Here is a 21,140-nt window from a genome sequence, read left to right as displayed (position 1 = left end):
GAGAGATAACCTAGTGAGAGACAAATAATTACAAGTAAAATAAATTCTGGAGGCATTATTGATATACAGGTTTTGTATGGATTAAACATCAGTCCATATTTTAAAAATTATTGTGCACAATCTGTTTTCTTTGTCAGCATTTCAGTTTATGTCTTGTGTTTCCTACCCTGAGCAGAGAGAGTGTATTTACTTAACTTTTCTTAACTCCTCTACCCACCATTTAGCTTCCATTCTGTATTAGCATTATTAAACTATTGGGAACAAGTTTAGACACTCAAGAATAAAAATGTAAAATTGTTTTCCCTATATTATAGGCATTAGTGGTGTGGATATTAATCAAGAAGAAAACAGAATACTAAATCTTTTCTTACCTGAAGTTTGTTGAGAAATTCACTTCAGTTCTCCCTTCCAGCCTTCATATAACATGCCATAAATCCACATCTACCATATCTGTATCTTAATCTTGAATCAGATTTTTTTAAAATAGATTTTTGGGTCTGGATGTTGAGCCTTTTCCTTAAATTATATATGTGTGCAACCCTGCCCCTATGTTTTTTCTTTCTTAGATGCCTATCCCATTTTCAAACAATATTTATTTCCTAATAATTCAGTTGAAAATACTTCCCTAACTTCTTGCTTCTTTGAGAACCCAGATTTGTTGCTGTTAATTTGTTGGTCTTGTGTTTTATTAGTGTTCCCATGCTAAATTTTGCTAAGTTTGTGAAATGCACTTTTGAGTTTGTAAAAGTGCATTGATTCACCTGAGTGGTAGGCTTAGAGGAGAAGCATGAAATCATGAGTACATGAGTGAACTGAATTGGGTTCTCTGTGAAATTGCTATGGTGAACACGATATGTAAAGTTGGTTTGTACACCAATAGCCACAAACATTGCTGTTTTTCTTAGGGCTTTTTAAAGAACGAAATGAATTTAAAAAGCTAAATTAAATGGAATCAATATTGGCTTTGGTTAATAAGACTTTGGCATTGCAAGGGAGCCAGAAAAACCTGTTTCACTCAACTCAGCTCTTTGAAGAGAGTTGTAGAAATTGGGGGTGGACTGGAGCAGAAACTAGAATTGTGTTAGATTATGACATCCTTGCCCTTGAGACAACAGCATGACTCCTCCTTGTCTTTACTTATGCTATTCCTCTGCCTGGAATGCCTTCCCTCCTTTCTATCTAAATCCTACCCACCTCCTCCACGAAGCCTTCTCTAACTACTGGAGCCCACATTGATGTCTCCCTGTTCAGAACACCTATGGCATCTAACAGCCAGCACTGCACCGTTTAGCACTGTTTGTCCTATGGCAATTTCACATGCTACTGAGTGTGAGTACATTAAAATATAAATGTGGGGAAATATGCATTTTTCCAGTAAATTTGAAAAACAATAGGTTTATTGTATACAAGAGGATTTACAGGCTATAGAAAGTTTTACAGGATATGCCTAGACTGTGAGATTGGGGGAGGAGGGGTGTTGGGGAGGGGGCTAAATGTACTTTTCTTTAAAACTCAGAAACATTGTAAAGTTTATACAAATTGTTTTGTCCGAAGTGTCATGTTTTCAAAAAACTAATTTATTTTTATTCAGTAACTAGCCTACTTTTTTTTTTTTAAAAAAAAGGTTGAGAAATAACATTTCTGTGATGTTTAATACTATTCAGATTATCAATTCTGGAATCAAAAAAGTTTTCTTCTTGCTTAGGCTAAGATACCTCTGTTCACCCATCTAATATATCTCCTAAACCCTGCTCTTGGTATTAAATACTGAAATGTAATAAATGTCCAATTTTGTGATGTTGAGAAAACTGTATTATATTTATTGTGTCTAATTTTGGATATCTTTTACATGGTTAATATGAAGGGAATTTTAAATGTAAAGATAATTTTGATTTGTATTTATTTCATCTAATGCTAAGGGAGTTCAGACCATAGCTTTAGCTAGATTAAAAAAAAAAGCTTTCTCCAAGTCAGTGTATATTCAGGGTGTGGCCACACAAATATGAATAAATATGCTTAAATCATGTTAAAGTCTGCTAATGCTGCCTATACCTTTTAATTGTACCTGTGATCAGTTACGCATTCATTCTTTGGTTTAAATATGTTTTTGATTATCTGACACCATGACTTTTGAATACAGACCACATTTAGTTTCCTGTATAATTAATTGGATCAGGCTTATGCATAAGATTTGTGAATGGTTCTGACAGAAGACTAAATAGCTTTATTGTACATTCTTTACATATGAAATATCCTTTTAATTACATAATTCTTGGGCATATTTACATTTAGACAACAATCACATTCTGGAGTAAGATTAATATATAAAATCTATATGCTTGAAATATATAAATTTTCATTTAAACTGATTTTACATGGTTTTGGTTTCTGATTGACTTCATAATGATAATGTCTTCTATTTATAATTAAAGATGGGGATATAGGACATAAATGGTAATGTCCATTTGAATATTTTCATATAAGTATATATTATTCTGTGTGTGTTTTTTAGAGGTACCAATCTTGGGAAAAAGAAGCAACACATTTGTCATATACCAGGATGTGGTAAAGTCTATGGGAAGACCTCACATCTGAGAGCTCATCTGCGTTGGCATTCTGGAGAACGCCCTTTTGTTTGTAACTGGATGTACTGTGGTAAAAGATTTACTCGAAGTGATGAATTACAGAGGCACAGAAGAACACATACAGGTTACTAATATTTACTTTTAACCAACAAAAATGAATTATAGGGCTACATAACTATAACTGACTTTTTTTTTTTTTTTAAAGCATTCCTTACTGAACTGAATCTTTCAAATACAATGAATTACATGGAATTTTTACCGTTAGTAACACCATCTTAATAACACAAATTCCAAAGAACAAGTCAGTATGGCTTATCTTCTAAAATAAAGCTTATTTTATGTAGACTTAGGTTAGCTTTGTTGACATTATTGAATGTTTTAAGCCACATTTATGTTATTTTTATTCTGTTGACATTTTAAATTAGTTGTCAGCTTTTACTCTTGATCTATCCTGTTTTTTCTTTCTCCTTAACACTGTAGCAAAGAATAATCCTGTTTCTTCTGATATATTTGGGTATTTCACCTTTTCTTTTGTTTTTAGTATGTCTGAGGTAAGGTAATAAGGCATTGTTGATGTGAAGACTTTCTCTCATTATATTATTTTTATATAGTGTTGTGTGGTTGTAAAATGAAATAGACCTACGACTGATCCACACTGAAACCTGACAGTATAACTTAGAGATAGTTTTCTCTTACTACCTTGTAAATGATTAAAAGTGTTCATCAGTCTATGCTCAACACTAGAGAATTGAAAAATATGTATTTATAATCCCCAGAGAGCTTGAAAGAAGCATGGTGAAATGGAGAACAAGATGGATTTTAAAGTCATCTGGATTCTAATCCAAGTTGCTTATTAGGTTAAGCGAATAAACTAACTCTGACATTGCTACACACCTCCTACTTTGGCCTTCAGTGTTGTATAAAATTACCTGTGAGGTCTGTAGTAGTACACAGATGCTCTGATTGTTTTAGTTCCTGTCTCTCATTGGGTAGGTATATGAGATTAATGTATATGAAACTGCAGTAGACAAGAAAGTAGATGAGGCTGCTGGGCATGCTGGCTCATGCCTGTAATTGCAGCACTTCGGGGGGCCAAGGAAGGCAGATTGCTTGAGCCTCAGGAGTTTGAGACCAGCCTGGGCAACATGGTGAAACCCTGTCTCTACTAAAAATACAAAAAAATAGCCGGACGTGATGGTGTAAGCCTTTAGTCTCAGCTACTTGGGAGGCTGAGGTGGGAGGATTGCCTCCACCTCCCAGGGGGCAGAGGTTGCAGTGAGCCAAGGTCATGCCACTGTACTCCAGCCTGGGTGACAAAGTGAGATCCTGTCTCAAAGTAGATAAAAGATTTTGCGTTGTGGTCTGTGCTATTGAAAAGGCTCAGAAACAGAGATAATTATTGCTTGGGATCATAAAGTATGGGATAATAGACCTTAAGATGGCTGTAACAGAATTTTCCTCAGTAGGATTTTATCAGCAGGATGTAAAAAGGAATAATGTAAAAGGGAGAAAAAGGGTCTATGATCAAGTAAGTGTGGGAAATGGTGGGCCAAAGAGGGTACGAGTACCTTCAAGGGCAGTACCTCTTAGGACTTTTAAATTAAATGCTTAGGTGAACAGCTTGCATCTATAAGTGGATGATGTAATGTGTGTAGCATTTCCTAATCTGTTTGATCATTGTGCCATTTGCCATGGAGTATAATGTTACAAGAGAAAGTGGGAAATAGTTTCCTAGAAAAACGGTGGTATGTTAATAGAAGAGGTGAGAGAGCATTTTTTTGTAGCAGTGAATGAGGATGAAATTTTACATAACATTTCTGTTAAGTAGGATTGAGGCACGTTTTAGAGATCCTTGTAAATTAGGCAATGGAGCATCTAAACTGTTACGTCATCTGCAAGTTACCCTTGTATTTCCATATCACTTAATATAATCTTGAAGTTTTCTGATGTAGTAATAATTGGTCTTTAAGGAAGATATGTCTGGAGAAAGTGAGACTAGGATGTGACTGCGGTATAGTTCAAGCGTGAGGTCTGATAAGGACCTATGTAGAGTAGAAGTGCTGGAACAAAAGATATAGGGTAAGACATTTTTGAAGAAAAGAATTAAAATATTAACTAGATTTATTGATTGATTTTGATTTCTCTCTGAATTCCTTTTAGGTTGGCCTTTTGTCATCTTTTTAGTAATCTTGCAGAGTAGGTCTTCAATATAATAGAAGTTCAGTCAGTCTTTTGTATTTAAGCTTACTTTATTCATGCTGGAAAATAAATGTAGGCATCAGGGTTTTAACAGCTTTTTAACATCTTGACATATTAATCTTGTTCTTGATTGTTCCAGCTGAAATCAAGTCAACTAGCCAGATTCATTATTCTAGGGATTACTCATTCTTTTTGGATCTCAAGCTTGTCGTGTCATTTCTTTAATCTAGAAGTACCCTATTACTTTATTTTATATTTAAGAGTGGAAGGTTTAGTATCATGAATATGACATGTTAGTATTTTAATTACAACATGAAGGAATATACTTTTATTTAGACTTTAAAAAAATGTGTTATAGGTGATTTTTAGCTGGCATCTTAACACAGGTGTTTCAGACAAACTTAGTTGAGATAATAAAGTCTTACTTGAATATCTATCTATAGTATATAGAATATACTATATACTATAGTACATGTTTGAAGATTGCTATTCATCAAAAAGTAAAGATGAAAGATTTATTTTAAGGATAAATATTTTGTAGGAGAAATCTTGCAGGGGTAGCTTGTAAAACGAATACAATTATAATAGACCCCTGCTCCCATCCTCAGATATCAGCATTGACTTACTTTCTATTTTGGGGGAGATGATTGAGTTATTACAGTTGAATTTTTAAAACTAACTTTTTTTCTTTCTTAACAGGTGAGAAGAAGTTTGTTTGTCCAGAATGTTCAAAACGCTTTATGAGAAGTGACCACCTTGCCAAACATATTAAAACACACCAGAATAAAAAAGGTATTCACTCTAGCAGTACAGTGCTGGCATCTGTGGAAGCTGCGCGAGATGATACTTTGATTACTGCAGGAGGAACAACACTTATCCTTGCAAATATTCAACAAGGTTCTGTTTCAGGGATAGGAACTGTTAATACTTCCGCCACCAGCAATCAAGATATCCTTACCAACACTGAAATACCTTTACAGCTTGTCACAGTTTCTGGAAATGAGACAATGGAGTAAATATTACACAAATACTTATTCATTGTGGTTATTTTTATACAGTAGTGAGAAGAATATTGTTCCTAAGTTCTTAGATATCTTTTTATTGATGTGCAAAAACTTTTGGATTGACAGTAACTTGGTTATACATGACACTGAAATGCCTTACTTTGTATGATATTCCATAGTCTATTAAAAATGGTAAAATTGCATGGGTTTTGTAGGTACTTTTGGAATCTAGAAGAAATGAAATTTTACGAAGTTATATAAAGAGAAAATTGAATTTAACAATGCGAATGGTAGTCTAACCAAATGCATCAATCCTGTGTGGTTTAGTGTAAAAATAAGAACATGTTGGTATTTATCTATTGTAAGATAAAAAAGCTGGTGGGTGAAAGAAATTGTTATGATAAAAAATTTTGTAATTTTCTTGATGACTGGAATTTTTATTATGCATAACTGACAAATCAAGTTTCCAAGCAAATGTTACATAGTGTAGGCTTTACTTAGCTTATCAATTTGTCATTTTGAAGCTAATTATTTTAATTAGGTTAACTATGTACAATATTTTAAGCATTACTCTTGTAAGATTTTGAAAACTACATTTTAACATGGAACTCTAGGGATAGTCACCTTTTAAATCCTGTTGAAAAGCCATGTTTAAGATTTAATTTGCCAAAATAATATCTTGTTAATATTCTTTCAATAACGAAGTTGGGCAATATAACCAATGTTTAAAAAAGTTTAAAATGTATAGGTTGAGGCATTTGGGTGGTAAGAAAATGTTATAGTGAATTATCCCTTTTCTTGACTATTGGAGGACCAAAAAAAATAAGGTGTAACAGCGTCTTAGCAGTGATTTTTATCCAATCTTGTTTCCAAAAACCATATGTCTCCCAGGGCCTTAAAAGCCATCATGTAAATTACCAGTAAAGTATAACATATGCAAACATAACAAAATCACTTCCATAGTGATGATACTCCAACCATATGGATATTAGTCATAGAAAAACTAGAGGTTTTATGATATTTTTTTAAGTCTTTTTTTTTTGTCTAGGTAGTCAGTCTGCACTTAAATATCAATCATTTTCCTTTTTTGCTTCTTCCCTTAAAATTTATATGTATCCAGTACATTTAATTGAGAAACGTATGTTTTTTATTATGCTGTATTTTCTTTTTATTTTTTAATTATTGTTTATATTTTCAATTTAAAAATGTACAAAATAAAGTTACATTGCTGGTCTTGTAAGAGCTATACAGTTTTCCTAAATGTATACCTGTAACTGCAGCAGTTCACCTATTTCAGAAATTTGGAATTCTGTTCATTTGTTATTCTTAAGACCACCTCAAATTTAAAGGCTACCTTATTGTATGTTTAAAGTGTATTATAACAGTGTGGTAGTTAATAAAACACTATTTTTTTTTCTTTTGAGTTTGTTGTATTCCTATGCATTAAAAAGACTGTAGTGGTATGGGGTAAGAATCTGTGGTTGATTTTTCTTCAGCTTGGCTTTTTGTTTTTAGATTCTTGATTTTAGACCATTGTAAAGAGGTATATTTATTTCAAGAAGAAATGTAGAGACGCTGGTCATTTACTAATTTTTTTTTAACCTAAAGTAAGAATCAGCTTATTAAATATAATTCTGGAAAAAAAAGTCTGTTAGCCCTTAGCCCACATTGATTCATGCCAGTTTTTTATCAGTACCATTTGCAAAAATTTTTTTGTTTTCCCTTTTAAAGCAATGCAGAATATTGAAAACCTGTATTTACATTAAGATTCCTGAAAATGATAAATAAGCTTTGGTAACCATGGCAGGAGTTACTTGAAAAAGTTGTGTTTTGAATTTGTGTGTGTTTGATCACGATAAAGGCAGAGTAGGAAGAAAGAGTAGTAATGTGTGATTTTCCAGGCCCATTCTGACACTGTCAGTAATAGCTGAATGCGTTGGAAAACTGTTGATACCCATAAACAGAAACAGTTTTTCTAAATGTGAAACTTAAGCTTGTGATGTAAAATAGGAAGTTCTGCTTGGAATAATATAAATGAACCACTAAAATGTACAATTTGAAGTTACAGGGCTTAGATTTTGGATCTTTAAACTCCTTTAGGTAATTTTTAGAATTTTTAAATTAAGATTAATGTGAAGAGAATTAAGTGAGGAGGTGGCTCACTCGAGCAAACTTCCCATTTAAGTCAGATTAAATCATTTGAGTGATGGTAGAGATGTTTTAAGTAATACTGAATTTTTACAGTAAGTTTATAGTGTACTTTTAATACATGGGTTTCCATGCATGTTTTATAAATTCATAGAGAATGCAATAAAGAGAAGTAGTCTTGAAAATTATTTAAAGTTTTAGATTTTTTGAGGGCTCACTAGGAATATGTTAGTGAACTTTGAAACTTTTATCAAAGTTATGTAACCTCTGTAGGTAATTTTAAATATTTCTATTTTTATATTTTAAAATGTCGAATATACTCTGGAAACAACATTTGAAGATTTGCTCTGATACCAACTTTTTCTAGTTATAAAATCTATTAGTATTGCATATGAATATAAGATTTCTCAGGGTAGGTGTACTCTCAGGTGTTTTGTCAATTGCTTTATTTTTGTAAAGGCTAGAGTTAGTGCATATTGAATATATGTACAAATCCTATTGTAACATTTAGTGGACTGGATTATCTGTACTCTGTACCTCAAATTTTTAAGAAAGTATCTTTTAAAGAGCATCTCATTTTCTGTAGATTGAGACTTTTTGAAAAGTGACTCAACCGAAAAGGATGTAACCTTTTCAAGGAGCTACACCTATTGCAGAAAGTCAGATACCCTGTCAATAACTTTAGTCTTTGAAAATAGTGGCAATGCTTAAGATACTTAAAAATACACGTACATATAAGCAGAAAGCATGTCAAATGTATTTCATAGGAAATAGTTCTTAAACAGTATTGTTCATCAGAAATTGCTGGGGAGCATTTTAAAGATTCCATAGGCCTGGCAGTCGCCTCAGCTTACTAAATCGTCGTCTCTGGGGATGGAGTGTATATATGTGTTTTGAAACAGCTGGCTCAAGTGGTTCTGTTAAACACTGATGTGTTAGAATCACTTAAAATAGAGCAAGCATCCCCTTAGGCTCTTAATTGTAATTTAAATTTTAGTACTGGGTACTTGAGATCCAAAAGTTTTGTTTTATGAAAAATTTGTATTGTGTTCAATATTGTTTGAAGTTTGGTGTTGTTGCATAAATGATTATGGAATAACATTTGGTTTTAAAATATACAAGCTGACATGTTAGTCATGCTACCTGTTACACAATTTGGTTTTCAGTTTTAATTTCATGAAGCTGGTAACGATCATTTTTGTTGTAAAATTATTTTTCACTAAACAGTATGTTTAAAACTTACTGCCATGAATGAGTAATAAGTCTTTTGTCTGACAAGCACAAAACAAATTAGTTGATTGGTATTTGGGGTCTAAAATTTGGTATTTTAGTGAAATCACCTCAGTTTTATTTAGTGTTGAAAAAAATATATTGATTGACTCCTTGCCTTGTTCAGACAGGTTTGCATATAATGTATGTATTAGTGTCAGATACAAGGTACTGTAGAAATCTAGAAGAGGGAGAATTCTGCTTGAAGTCTGGGAAACAGCAGCAGAAATGGCGTTGGCAAAGGGTGCAGTGTGGTATGTTGGGTGATGGGGGACTTTGTGAGGGATGAAGTGGAAAAATTTTGAAGAGGGGCTGCCAAATTGCAAAAGAATTTTTTTATCAGTGATTTCTAATTTTTTTTGACCATAGGCCTTCTCCCCAGAAAATTTCAAGTCCGGGGTTTGTTTTTTTCCTTTTCGTGACAGGGTCTGTCTCTGTCACCCAGACAGAGGTGCAGTGGTGCAATCATGGCTTACTGCAGACTGGTCTCAAGCAATCCTCCCCACTTTCTTCAGCCTCTTAAGTAGCTCAGACCACAGGTGTGCACCACCATGCTTAGCTAATTTTAACTTTTTTTGTAGAGTTAGGGTCTCACTATATTGCCTAGGCTGGTCTTCAATTCCTGTGCTCAAATGATCCTCCCACCTCGGCCTCCCAAAGTGTTGAGATTACAGGCCTGAGCAACGATGCCCGGCCAAATCTAGGGTTTAATACACATAAAGTTGGAGTCTAAAGGATATACAAGGTTTTTTGTTTTTTTTTCCCCCCTGTTGCTTTCATTTGATGTTATAAAAAAAAAAAAGTCTTCATGATAGGAATATTTTTTAAAAAGTTTTGTAAAAGCTGTCATATATATTGTCATAACATGATTTATGCCACTTCATTGTTTTTAAGATACAGTTTTTGATGTTAATGATATCCTGAGAAGGCATATCTCCTTCAGCCCTTCTCCCCGTTTTTCACCTTTTAACTCTTGCTTCTAAATCTATGCTAAGCTGCATACGAGATGTGTGATATTGATACCTTCTTAAAACCTGATTTTCACCATCCATGAAGAGGCTAGCAGTAGTACTCCCTCCTCATAGGATTGTTGTATTAAAATACAAGCATTTAGCATAGTGCCCGAAGAGATTCAAATGGTAACCTCCTTCTGATGCCCTCCTTCCCCCTTAACTCTGGGGATTCCATTTTTCTGTAGTAAAGTGTTTTAGAATTTTCACTGTTTAACTATAGTTCATGCATTGATTTTTTCCAAAATGAGGGGAAGTCTTGTTTTTAATGCAAAAATGTGAAAACAATTGGGACCTAAATTTTCATCCACTATCAGGATGGAGTAAGAAGAAAAGACTGAAGCACGCAAATGTCTTTTCTTGAAGAAATTACACCCCTATGTAAGATTCTATCCTATTTTAACATTTCTAAAAACCACCCAAAGAATCTTCAGGTTCATTTTGACTAAAAGATAAATTTTAGCATTGAAGTGATTTTTAAGGTTGGGAAAGGCCATCAGAGAAATGCAGTTATTTCTCCCCTTCACCCTTCCCCTGCAAAAAAAAGTCCAAGCCTCCGATTAATAGACAACAGGGAAATACAGGAATTATTGGCTTAGTGACCTTTTGGGATACCTGCCCAACTTATATTTCTTTTCTGAGCATTACTTTCTTGCCACTTTCAGTGAGGAGCTGTTCAGAAATCAGACAAGGAGTGGACATTTGATCAAAGTTGAGCCAATTAGATGATTTCTCCTGAGAATTTGGAGTTGAAACACTGATGTCTTGGGAGGTTACCTCTGGAACATACATGGGAAGCAGAAAGAGAAAGCAAAGATGAGAGACATTCAACCCCAGAAGAAAAGATTTCTTGATTCCTGATAACTTTGCAGTGTTTTTTCCAGTGTCTTGCATTTCACTGTCTGCATTTCATCTTCCTGGGGTTCCACAAGATAGCCTTAAAATCTTACAGAAACTCCCAGCTTAGTTTTTTCTTAAGCCAGAAGGCTGTTACTTGCTACCAAATAATGCCAACTAAAACATCTGAAATACAGTTCATTCTCTCATAAAACACCACAGAGTTGGTGACTTGATCCTATAGAAACAGGGGTCCCCAACTACTGGGCCACAGACCAGTACTGGTCCCTGGTCTGTGAGGAACCAGGCCATACAGCAGGAGGTAAGTGAGCATTCCTGCCTGAGCTCCACCTCCTGTCAGATCAGCCACAACATTAGAGTCTCAGGAGTGCAAACCCTGTTGTGAATCACACGTGTGAAGGATCTAGGTAGCACCCTCCTTTTGAGAATCTAATGCCTGATGATCTCAGGTAGGAGCAGTTTCATCCTGAAAACATCCCCATCCCTCCACCCCTCATCCTTGAAAAAACTGTCTTCCACAAAACTCTTCCACAAAAAGGTTGGGGACTGCTGCTATAGGAAGTACCAACAAAAAGTCATACTTATTGCCTGCCCAGTGAATCAGGTTTAGATGAGGCAGAACTTAGCATAGAGCTTGGACAAATCAGAAAGGGTGGGCCTTGAAGGGCTGGTAGAATGTGTCCAAGAAAACTGATTAATAGGCTTAGAAGTCCCTTTACAATTTCAGGACACTCTTACCAGATGGCTGTGTCTATATCTGTGGTTAGTCTTGTGGAATATTGATTTTCTGCCAGGTTTGGCCTATGGTTCTATTTCATACCACATCCTGTATATTTTCATTGCGTATTTGGACTCAGAATAGGTTTGGGCCTTACTTTTAATTGTGTATACCCAATTACTTAGTCCTCCTCACATCTTGATCCTTTAAAAATTCTTAATTGTGTTAATTGCATCTTTCTCAATTTTACTCCTAGTAACTGTTTTTTTCATCTTTATTCATTTAGTAAAGTTGAAACCTTTCATAGCTTAATGTAGTGATTAAGTGGATAGGTTTTGGACTTAGACACAAGTGGGCCTGCTTGTCTCCCAGTTCTGTGGCTTACCACCTATGTGACCTTTCACTCTTTACCTTCCCACTCTGAGCCTGTTCTCTATAAAATCAGAGTGATACTAGCATCATTTGCATAGAGTGATTATGGCCATTCAATAAGTTCATGCATGTAAACCACTTTCCATAATGCCTGGCTCATATTATATTAATTATTAGTAAATGTAAACCCTGGAGAAATCAGTATTCGTCCTACACTTGAAAATAATTGTCCTCAGAATGTATTAATGAGTTAATTCACCTCGATCCACCTAGCTGTCAGCAAACATTGATTAACAAAATTGGTAGTGCTCATAAAGTGCCTTTTTTTAAAATCATGAAACATTTCAAGAATACAGAAAAATGCAGAAAACAATGTAAAAATACCTAAGTATCTATCATCCAGCTTTTATAATCTTATTTTTACCTATGTATGCTTTTCTTCTTTTAAAAAGGAATGATTATATTTGTACTTGAAATTTGTATAGCCTTGTCTCATTTCATTTATCTCACTTTACCCACAGCAGTAACTGCAGCTCTGAATTTGATGTTCATCAGAATGATACCATGAATGGCTTTATATCCTTTTTTTTTTTTTTTGAGACAGAGTTTCGCTCTTGTTACCCAGGCTGGAGTGCAATGGCATGATCTCGGCTCACTGCAACCTCCGCCTCCTGGGTTCAGGCAATTCTCCTGTCTCAGCCTCCCACGTAGCTGGGGTTACAGGCATGCGCCACCGTGCCCAGCTAATTTTTTGTATTTTCAGTAGAGACGGGGTTTCAACATGTCGACCAGGATAGTCTCGATCTCTTGACCTCGTGATCCACCCGCCTCGGCCTCCCAAAGTGCTGGGATTACAGGCGTGAGCCACCGTGCCCGGCCATCCTTATTGTATGTATCCATACCTAGGAATTTTTTATGATTTTGAAATTTTATATACATGGTATCATTCTGTACAAAACCTTCTGGGACTTGTTTTACCACTCATGTTTTTTAGTTGTATCCACATTAACATGTTTCTCTAAATCATTCATTTAAATGTTGTAGTTCATTGAATAAGTTTACCACAATGTGACAAGCATTTCAGTTATTTCCAATTTTTGACTTATAAACAATGCTGCAATGAAATACTTGACATATTTCCTTGTGCACGTGTGTGAGCATTTCTTGAGATATGTATCTAGAGCTTGAATCACCTGCCAACAGGATATTCTTAATCTTCTGTTTTACCAGATACTTCCAAATTGATCTCCACAGCATACATACCAAATGATACCCCTACCAGCAGTTTATAGGTGTTCACATTTCTTCCATACCCTCCCAATCCTGCCTTGGCAGATATTTTTTTCCAATGAATAACAATAAATTTTGTTTTGGGATTTGACAAAATGATTTAGATTCATCTGGAAGAAAAGCAAGTATAAGTAAGAAATTAAAAAGGAACCAGAAAAACTAAGCAATGCGTATATTAAAAATTGGTACTACTAGGCATAACCAAACATTTGTTAGCTGTAGCAGAAATAATGCATATTCTTCTCACTGGTTCCACCTTCCAGCTCTCAGGCAACCCCCGCCCAGTGTGGTACTCCTCATAGTCTCTCACTGTAGGGGACTTCTCACATAGTAGACAGCTCTCTAGGGTTGAATATTGAAAAGAAGGCTTGGCCGGGCACAGTGGCTTATGCCTGTGGTCCCAGCACTTTGGGAGGCCAAAGCGGTTGGATCACTTGAGGTCAGGAGTTCAAGACCAACCTGGTTAACATGGCGAAACCCCATCTGTACTAAAAGTACAAAGTTAGCCAGGTGTGGTGGTGTATGCCTGTAATCCCAGCTACACGAGAGGATGAGGCATGAGAATCACTTGAACCCAGGGGCGTAGGTTGCAGTGAGCTGAGATTGCATCACTGCACTCTATAGCCTAGGCAGCAGAGCAAGACTCCAGTTCAAAAAAAAAAAGAAGCTTAACTCCAAGTAACTGTTTTCCTGCTGTTTATTTTATCCAAGAGCTGGGGATATAGGCTATTGCACATGATGGATTGATGGAAATGAAAGGATAACTAATGACTTTAATTCTAATTTTTCTATATTCTGGTGAGGTTGAGCATATTTTTACAAGTTCATAATCCATTTTCCTCTGATAGGAGTCACCTGTTTGAATCCTTTGCCCTCTTGCTTTCTGGGGTTATTTGCAATTTTTGCATTGATCTTGAAACATTCTTAATAAATCCCAGGTATATATTATTGTAGAGATATATATGCTGATAATATCTTTTCCTAGTTTAAGGCTTATATTTTAATTTTGTTTATGTTGATTTGTGTGTGTTGTTTTGCAGAAGCTTTATTGTATCTATGAATTGTGGCTTTTCGGTCTTTCTGAAGAAATTTCTACCTACTGTCATTCATAATAACATTTCTCTAAAAATTTTATGATTTTGCCTTTCCATTTATCTTGTTAATTCACTTTGAAATTATTTTTGTTTATGGTGTGAAGTCTATTATTTTCCATATGGATTATCAGTGTCTTAGCAGTTTATTGAATGGTCCGACATTTCGCTGCTGGTTGTAATGCCCCCTCTGTCATTTAGCCTACATTCTTGATATCTGGTAAAGAAGTCTCCTCTGCCCACCCTTCTCTGTATTTCAGAATGGTTTTGACTGTTCTTAACCCTTGGCTCTTTCTGTGGACTTTAAATGATCAAGTAGAATTAAACAATCAGGTTAAGATTTTCTATTAGAGACATTACATAATGGTAAAAGGATCAATGCAACGAGAAGAGCTAATGATCCTAAATATATATGCACCCCATACACGAGCACCCAGATACATAAGGCAAGTTCTTAATGACTTACAAAGAGACAGACTCCCACACAATAATAGTGGGAGACTTTAACATCACATTGTCAATATTAGACAGATCAACGAGACAGAAAATTAACAAGGATATCCAGGACTTGAACTCAGACCTGGAACAAGCAAACCTAATAGACATTTACAGAACTCTCCACCCCAAATCCACAGAATATACATTCTTCTCAGCACCACATCACACCCACTCTAAAAGTGACTACGTAATTGGAAGTAAGTTACTCCTCAGTAATTGCCTAGCATTTCACAGCTTTAAATGAAATATTGGTTGGCTGCTTCTTTGTTATTTTCCTCCCTTATTCCTTCCTGTCTCCATTGTTAAGCACAATTATTGACATAAAAGAGGTTTTTAATACCCATTTTTAGACTGCATTCTAGCCTGGGCAATAGAGCAAGATTCCCATTCTCTCTCCCTCTTTCTCTTCCTCTTTCTTTCATTTTTTTTTCTTTCTTTCTCTCTTTCTTTCATTCTTTTTCTTTCTCTCTTTAAAAAAAAGAAAAAAATATATTTTCTATTAGAGTTACATTGAATCTATAGATTAATTTGGGGAAAGAATGTTATCTTTCTATCTATGATCATTCTGTATCTCTCCATTCATTCAAGTCTTTAATTTTTTTTTTTTTTTTTTGAGACAGAGTCTCATACTGTTGCCCAGGCTGGAGTGCAGTGGCACGATCTTGGCTCACTGCAACCTCCATCTCCCAGGTTCAAGCCATTCTCCCACCTCAGCCTCCTGCGTAGCTGGGATTATAAGCGCCTGACACCATGCCCGGCCAATTTTTTGTATTTTTAGTAGAGACGGGTTTCCACTATGTTGGCCAGGCTGGTCTCAAATGCTTGACTTCGTGACTCACCCGGCTCGGCCTCCCAAAGAGCTGGGATTACAGGCATGAGCCACCGTGCCTAAAAAAAAAAAAGTATTTATTTTTAAAAATAAATTATGTACTCTATGAAAAGCCTCACACACCCTTTATTGCACTGACTCCTATGTGGCTTTTGTTTTTATTATCACTTTGGAGACTAGGCTTCTTAACAGTAAATGTTTAAATTGATCAACGCAGGGGTATATAAATGCTATTGATTTTTTTTTGTCTAATAGTCTTATATAATTCTTTGCTATTATAATAGTTTGCTTGTAGATCCTGTATGATTTTCTATGGAGATAGTCATATTGTCCTCAAATGAGAAAAGGTTTGTCTCTTCATTTCCAAGTCTTATGCCTCTACTTTTAAATATCTTATTGCATCAACAGCTTAATGTAAAATAGAAGTGGTGGTGCCAGACATTTCTGTCCTGATTCTGACTACTATTTACTTTTCTTTCTCACATGTAACTATAACCTTATTCAATTCTTATAACATGATGAGATAGGTGGAATAGGCATTATCTCCATTTCTCTTCAGGCTTAGCAGGCCAGAGTACCACATAAAAACACACAGCTAGTAGATGTCAGAATATGGACTCCAGATTTTCTGACTTCAGATCCTGTGTGATTATCTCAAGTATCACAGCTGTCTTCGTATAACCTAAAACAGGATTGATGGCATTTATTTCTTCAACAAACATTTCAGTGCATGTTATATACCTGATACTCAGGATGAAATGATCATTTCATTATTTCCACCCTGAAGGTTATAGTCAGAGAATCTGAGGACATTCTGACTATAATCACCTTTCTGACTTAAAAAAAAAAATCTATCTGGTTTCTCTGGTTTCCTGTACTTTTTCATTATTACAACATATGCCCTTTATTTCAATGTTAGGGAAGGGCTCAATTTTTTGTTTTTTGTTTTCCCTTAAACATGATCCTCTAAGAGCTACAATATAACTCTGCTAAATATCCACAGATGTGATATCTGGAGCACTGTGCCCCCAGCCTGGGAGAGCCTGCGTGGAGGCCTTGTCTACTTGACACAGTAGGGGATTCATGAGGGGACCTAATAAACCTTTTATGACTTTCAAAGAAAGAACATAGAGCCTTACTTGCTCAGGCTCTAGTGTGAAGTTTGAGACTTACTTGATAAGCCAAATTCAGGGCAGGAAAAAAGTAAGGAAAGTTGATGATGGGAATGTATCTTTCTAACCAAAGTGTTCCTCAAATCTACTCCAATAGTGGAGTCATTGAATCAACCCTGAAATGGAGACTAGAAACTATGAGGCAGCAAACATAGACACAAACCCAACTTTTTAAAGCAATATTCTGCCCTGTAAATCATTATCTGACTGACGACGCACAGCAAAAATGACAGTAGGTGTGAATACCACGCAGAACCAAGGTCTTGTGTTACCTAGTCTCCTCTCTCTGCTGGGCTGCTTTCTTTAGCAGTTGGCAAAGGATAAAGGGACAGTTTTTTTTGAGATATTTTTCATCCTAGAATTTAAACTTAGGACATAGAGGGCAAAGCCTTGGAGGAAAGAAGTGAGCTATTAACAGCTACGACTGTGGAGAAAGAAGGTGTTCTAGAACGTGCAGTGGCATCATAGGGCCAGACTCAGGCTGCAGCGCCAGTGCTGAGCAAACTCTTTTTAGCAATCTGTACTTAAAGAACCATCAAAGGTGGTAGACAGTCTTAACATTGTTTGCGGTTGGCTTTTTGGACTCCGACCCAGTGTGATCACACCTTTGTTTCTGAGCCCTTTTTCCCCACCACAACTGTGAGATCTGGTGGGGAGCAAGCTGCAAACTTAAATTCCTCCCTGGTTTTGCTCTGCAGGGGCAGAGGAAACTGTCCCTTTGCAAACAGTCAAAACATCAACAGGGTCACAGCATGAGTTCTATCAAGTTGCTAGACTGTCAGGCAACCAGATGCAGAAGGACCCAGGCCTTGCTCGTCATCGAGCTCTAAGAATCAGCAGCACCAGGTTGCTCACTTCTTTGCTTTTGGCAGTTCTGCCTCAGTTTCCCTATTGTCCTACGGGCAGGCAGCTAGGTGAGTGAAGTCGGGGTTTGGCTTGTCTCACTGTCACCCACTCCTCACTCACAATCAGGTTCTTAAAAGAGGTGCCCACACTCTCCACTTCCGTTTCCCCCACTCTCTTCTCGAATAACTACCATCTGGTTTCCGCCCCTTCACTTCACCGAAGATGCTCTTGAAAAGGTCAACAGTGACCTCCTTGGCACTAACCATTGTAACATTTAAACATTCACATAGTGCCTAACCTCAGTGTTCACAGCAGTTGGCTGTTATCCATTTCTTGAAGCGGACTCTTCCTTGATAGCTATCCGTGGCCCAGCTGTTTCCTTCTTCCTCTTTCCACTTCTCTCTCTTCTTTGTTAGCTTTTCTTCTTGGACCTGTCACTTAAATGTCGAACGTTCCCTGGGCTTGATCCTGAGCTGATTTCGCTTCTCACTCTGCACTCTCTTACCGGATGATCTCATTTGTTTTGGGGACTTCCTTTTACTCCAGACGTGGGCAACTCCCAAGTTTTCCATCTCCACTTCTCAATTGTGTTGCAGGCAAAATATTGAATTACCTATTTGGCCCCTGTATTGGAAGTTTCACAGGTACCTCAAACTTTATGTGTTCAGAATTCAATTTCTGAACATCTGCCCCTGAACCTGGACCTTCAGTATTTATCTCGATGAATAGCATCATCATATGCTTCTCGATGCTCATGCCGGAAAGGGGAAGGTTAATGTTGACGCTCTCTCCTTCTCATTCCCCATATGGATCTTGTTGATTGTCCAAATGTCCCAAAGCAATGCATCTCTGTACATCTCCTCTACAAGCATCCAAGCAAGAGCCATCATTTTTTGCTTGGATTACAGCAGTATCCTGGAATTCGGGCTCCTCGTAACCACTTTTCCTGACTCTGACTAGTCCACTCTTCAATCGACAGCCCAGATTGATCTTTGAAAATGTCAGTCTTCTTAAAACTCTTTGTTGGCACTTAACCTAGCATCCCAAGGCTCTGCTGCCATGCCTGGCTGGGGCTCCACCAGCTTCCCCAGCCTCCGCACACATGAGCCTGTCCCTTACTTGCTGTGCTCTGACCAACTGCCCTTCTGCTTGCCTCTGAATCCTGTGCACTCGGTCAGGGCTGCATTATGACTTTCATAGGCTCTAGGCACTTTTGCCTTGTAGACTCCTTCATAAATATCTTTTTAAAATTATGACTCTATGGTACAAAGATGAATATAATCTAGGTTGGATTCATTTTTTTACTGAGATAAATTCACAGAAATAAATAAAATGAACCATTAGCATTAAAAATTTTTAATTGAGAAAAAATGTATATACTTATGATGTACCACATATTTTGAAATATCTACATATGCATTGCGTAATGGCTGAATCAAGTCAATGAACATATGCATTACTTCACAATTTATTCTGTGGTGAGAACACTTAAAATCTACCCTCTTAGAAATCTGCAAGCATACAATACATTGTTATTAACCATAATCACCATGCTGTGCCACTTACCATCTTAAAGCGCACGGCTGAGTGGCATTTCATACACTCACAATATTGTGCAATCACTACTTCCACCTCGTTCCAAAACATTACCTCAAAGAAAATCCTGTGCCCATTAAGCAGGCATGTCCCCATAAGCCCCTCCTCCCACCCCCTGAGAACTATTAATCTGTCTTCTGTCTCTATGGATTTACCTGTTCTAGATGTTTCATACAGATAGAATCATACACTATGTAGACTTTTGCTTCTGGAATCTTTTATTTATTGTAATGTTTTCAAGCTTCATCCACATTGTAACATGTACTAGTAATTCCTTCCTTCTTAAGGCTGCATAATATTCCATTGTATGTGTTTACCACATTTTGTTTATCCACTCATCAATGATGGACATTTGTGGTTTTTTCCCATCTTTTTGCTATTGTGAATAGTGCTTGATATGGTTTGGCTGTGTCCCCACCCAAATCTCATCTTGAATTTCAACTCCCATAATTCCCATGTGTTGTGGGTGGGACTCCATGGGAGGTAATTGAAACATGGGGGCAGGTCTTTCCCATGCTGTTCTCATAGTGAATAAGATCTGATGGTTTTATAAACAAGAGCTCCCCTGCACAAGCTCTCTCTCTTTTTTTTTTTTTTTTTTTTTTTTTGCCAACCACCATGTAAGACATCCCTTTGTTTTTCCTTCGTCTTCCATCACGATTGTGAGGCCTCTCCAGCCATGTGGAACTGTGAGTCAATTAGACCTCTGCCCTTTATAAATTACCCAGTCTTGGGTGTGTCTTTATCAGCAGCATGAGAATGGACTAATACAGTGCTGCTATGAACACTTGTGTACAAACACTTGTTTGAATGCCCGATATCAGTTCTTTTGGGTATATACCTAGGAATGGGATTGCTGGATTCATTACTCTCCTATCTTAAAAGAAATTAAGGACGGGTGCAGTGGCTCATGCCTGTAATCCTAACACTTTGGGAGGCTGAGGCAGGCGGCTCACGAGGTCAAGAGATGGAGAACATTCTGGCCAACGTGGTGAAACCCCATCTCGACTAAAAATATAAAAATTAGCTGGGTGTGGTGGCGTGCACCTGTAGTCCCAGCGACTCAGGAGGCTGAGGCAGGAGAATTGCTTGAACCTGGGAGGCAGAAGTTGCAGTGAGCCAAGATCACGCCACTGCACTCCAGCCTGGCAAAAGAGCAAGACTCCATCTCAAAAAACAAGAAATTAAAAACATGTTCATGGATCCCTAAATGTGTTATGAGCCTAGGCACTTCACCTTCTACGCATGATCAGGCTACCTTGACGCTTCATCCTATTCCTTCTGCCTGAGCTGCTTCTAGTACACCTTTGGTGTACCAGGAAAGGGGTAGCCCTACCTACCAAAATGTCTATTGGGAAGACCAACTGTGCCCCATACAGCAGAAAGGGACCCCAATAGGCGAGAGAGTGGATCTACTCTCAATTCCCATCCCATGAGAAACAGGAGAAACATGAATTGGTGGCAGTAGTCAACCTGAGCTCAAAGCAAAGAACTGTCCTGCTCATCTGCATAATCAGCTCAGTATCCCACTTGCTCCTGACTTGCATGTAGGCAACCCGGGCCATTTTGAGATGGGCCTTTGCTCTGTTGCCCAGGCTGGAGTGCAGTGGTGTGATCAAGGCTCACTGCAGCCTCGAACTCCTGAGCTCAAGCTA

At 36.9% G+C, this 21,140-nt stretch overlaps 1 protein-coding gene across 2 annotated transcripts in view; it reads left to right on the top strand.

Annotated features, from left to right (window-relative positions):
- Positions 1–7,211, top strand: part of SP3 (Sp3 transcription factor) — a 61,448-nt gene extending 54,237 nt beyond the window's left edge. For both annotated transcript variants that reach the window (XM_064373405.1, XM_012462358.3), the window contains 2 exons: positions 2,513–2,709; positions 5,484–7,211. In XM_064373405.1, coding sequence (XP_064229475.1) covers positions 2,513–2,709; positions 5,484–5,800 — 514 coding nt within the window. In that variant the 3' untranslated portion in view covers positions 5,801–7,211. The remainder of the gene's footprint in view (positions 1–2,512; positions 2,710–5,483) is intronic.
- Positions 7,212–21,140: the final 13,929 nt, after the last annotated feature.

Source organism: Aotus nancymaae, unplaced genomic scaffold (assembly GCF_030222135.1).
Source record: "Aotus nancymaae isolate 86718 unplaced genomic scaffold, 86718_ANA_hifiasm-v0.15.2.pri h1tg000008l, whole genome shotgun sequence".
Lineage (NCBI taxonomy): Eukaryota > Metazoa > Chordata > Mammalia > Primates > Aotidae > Aotus > Aotus nancymaae.
The sequence above is the reverse complement of the archived record's forward strand: the minus strand, read 5'-3'. Positions and strand labels throughout refer to the sequence as shown.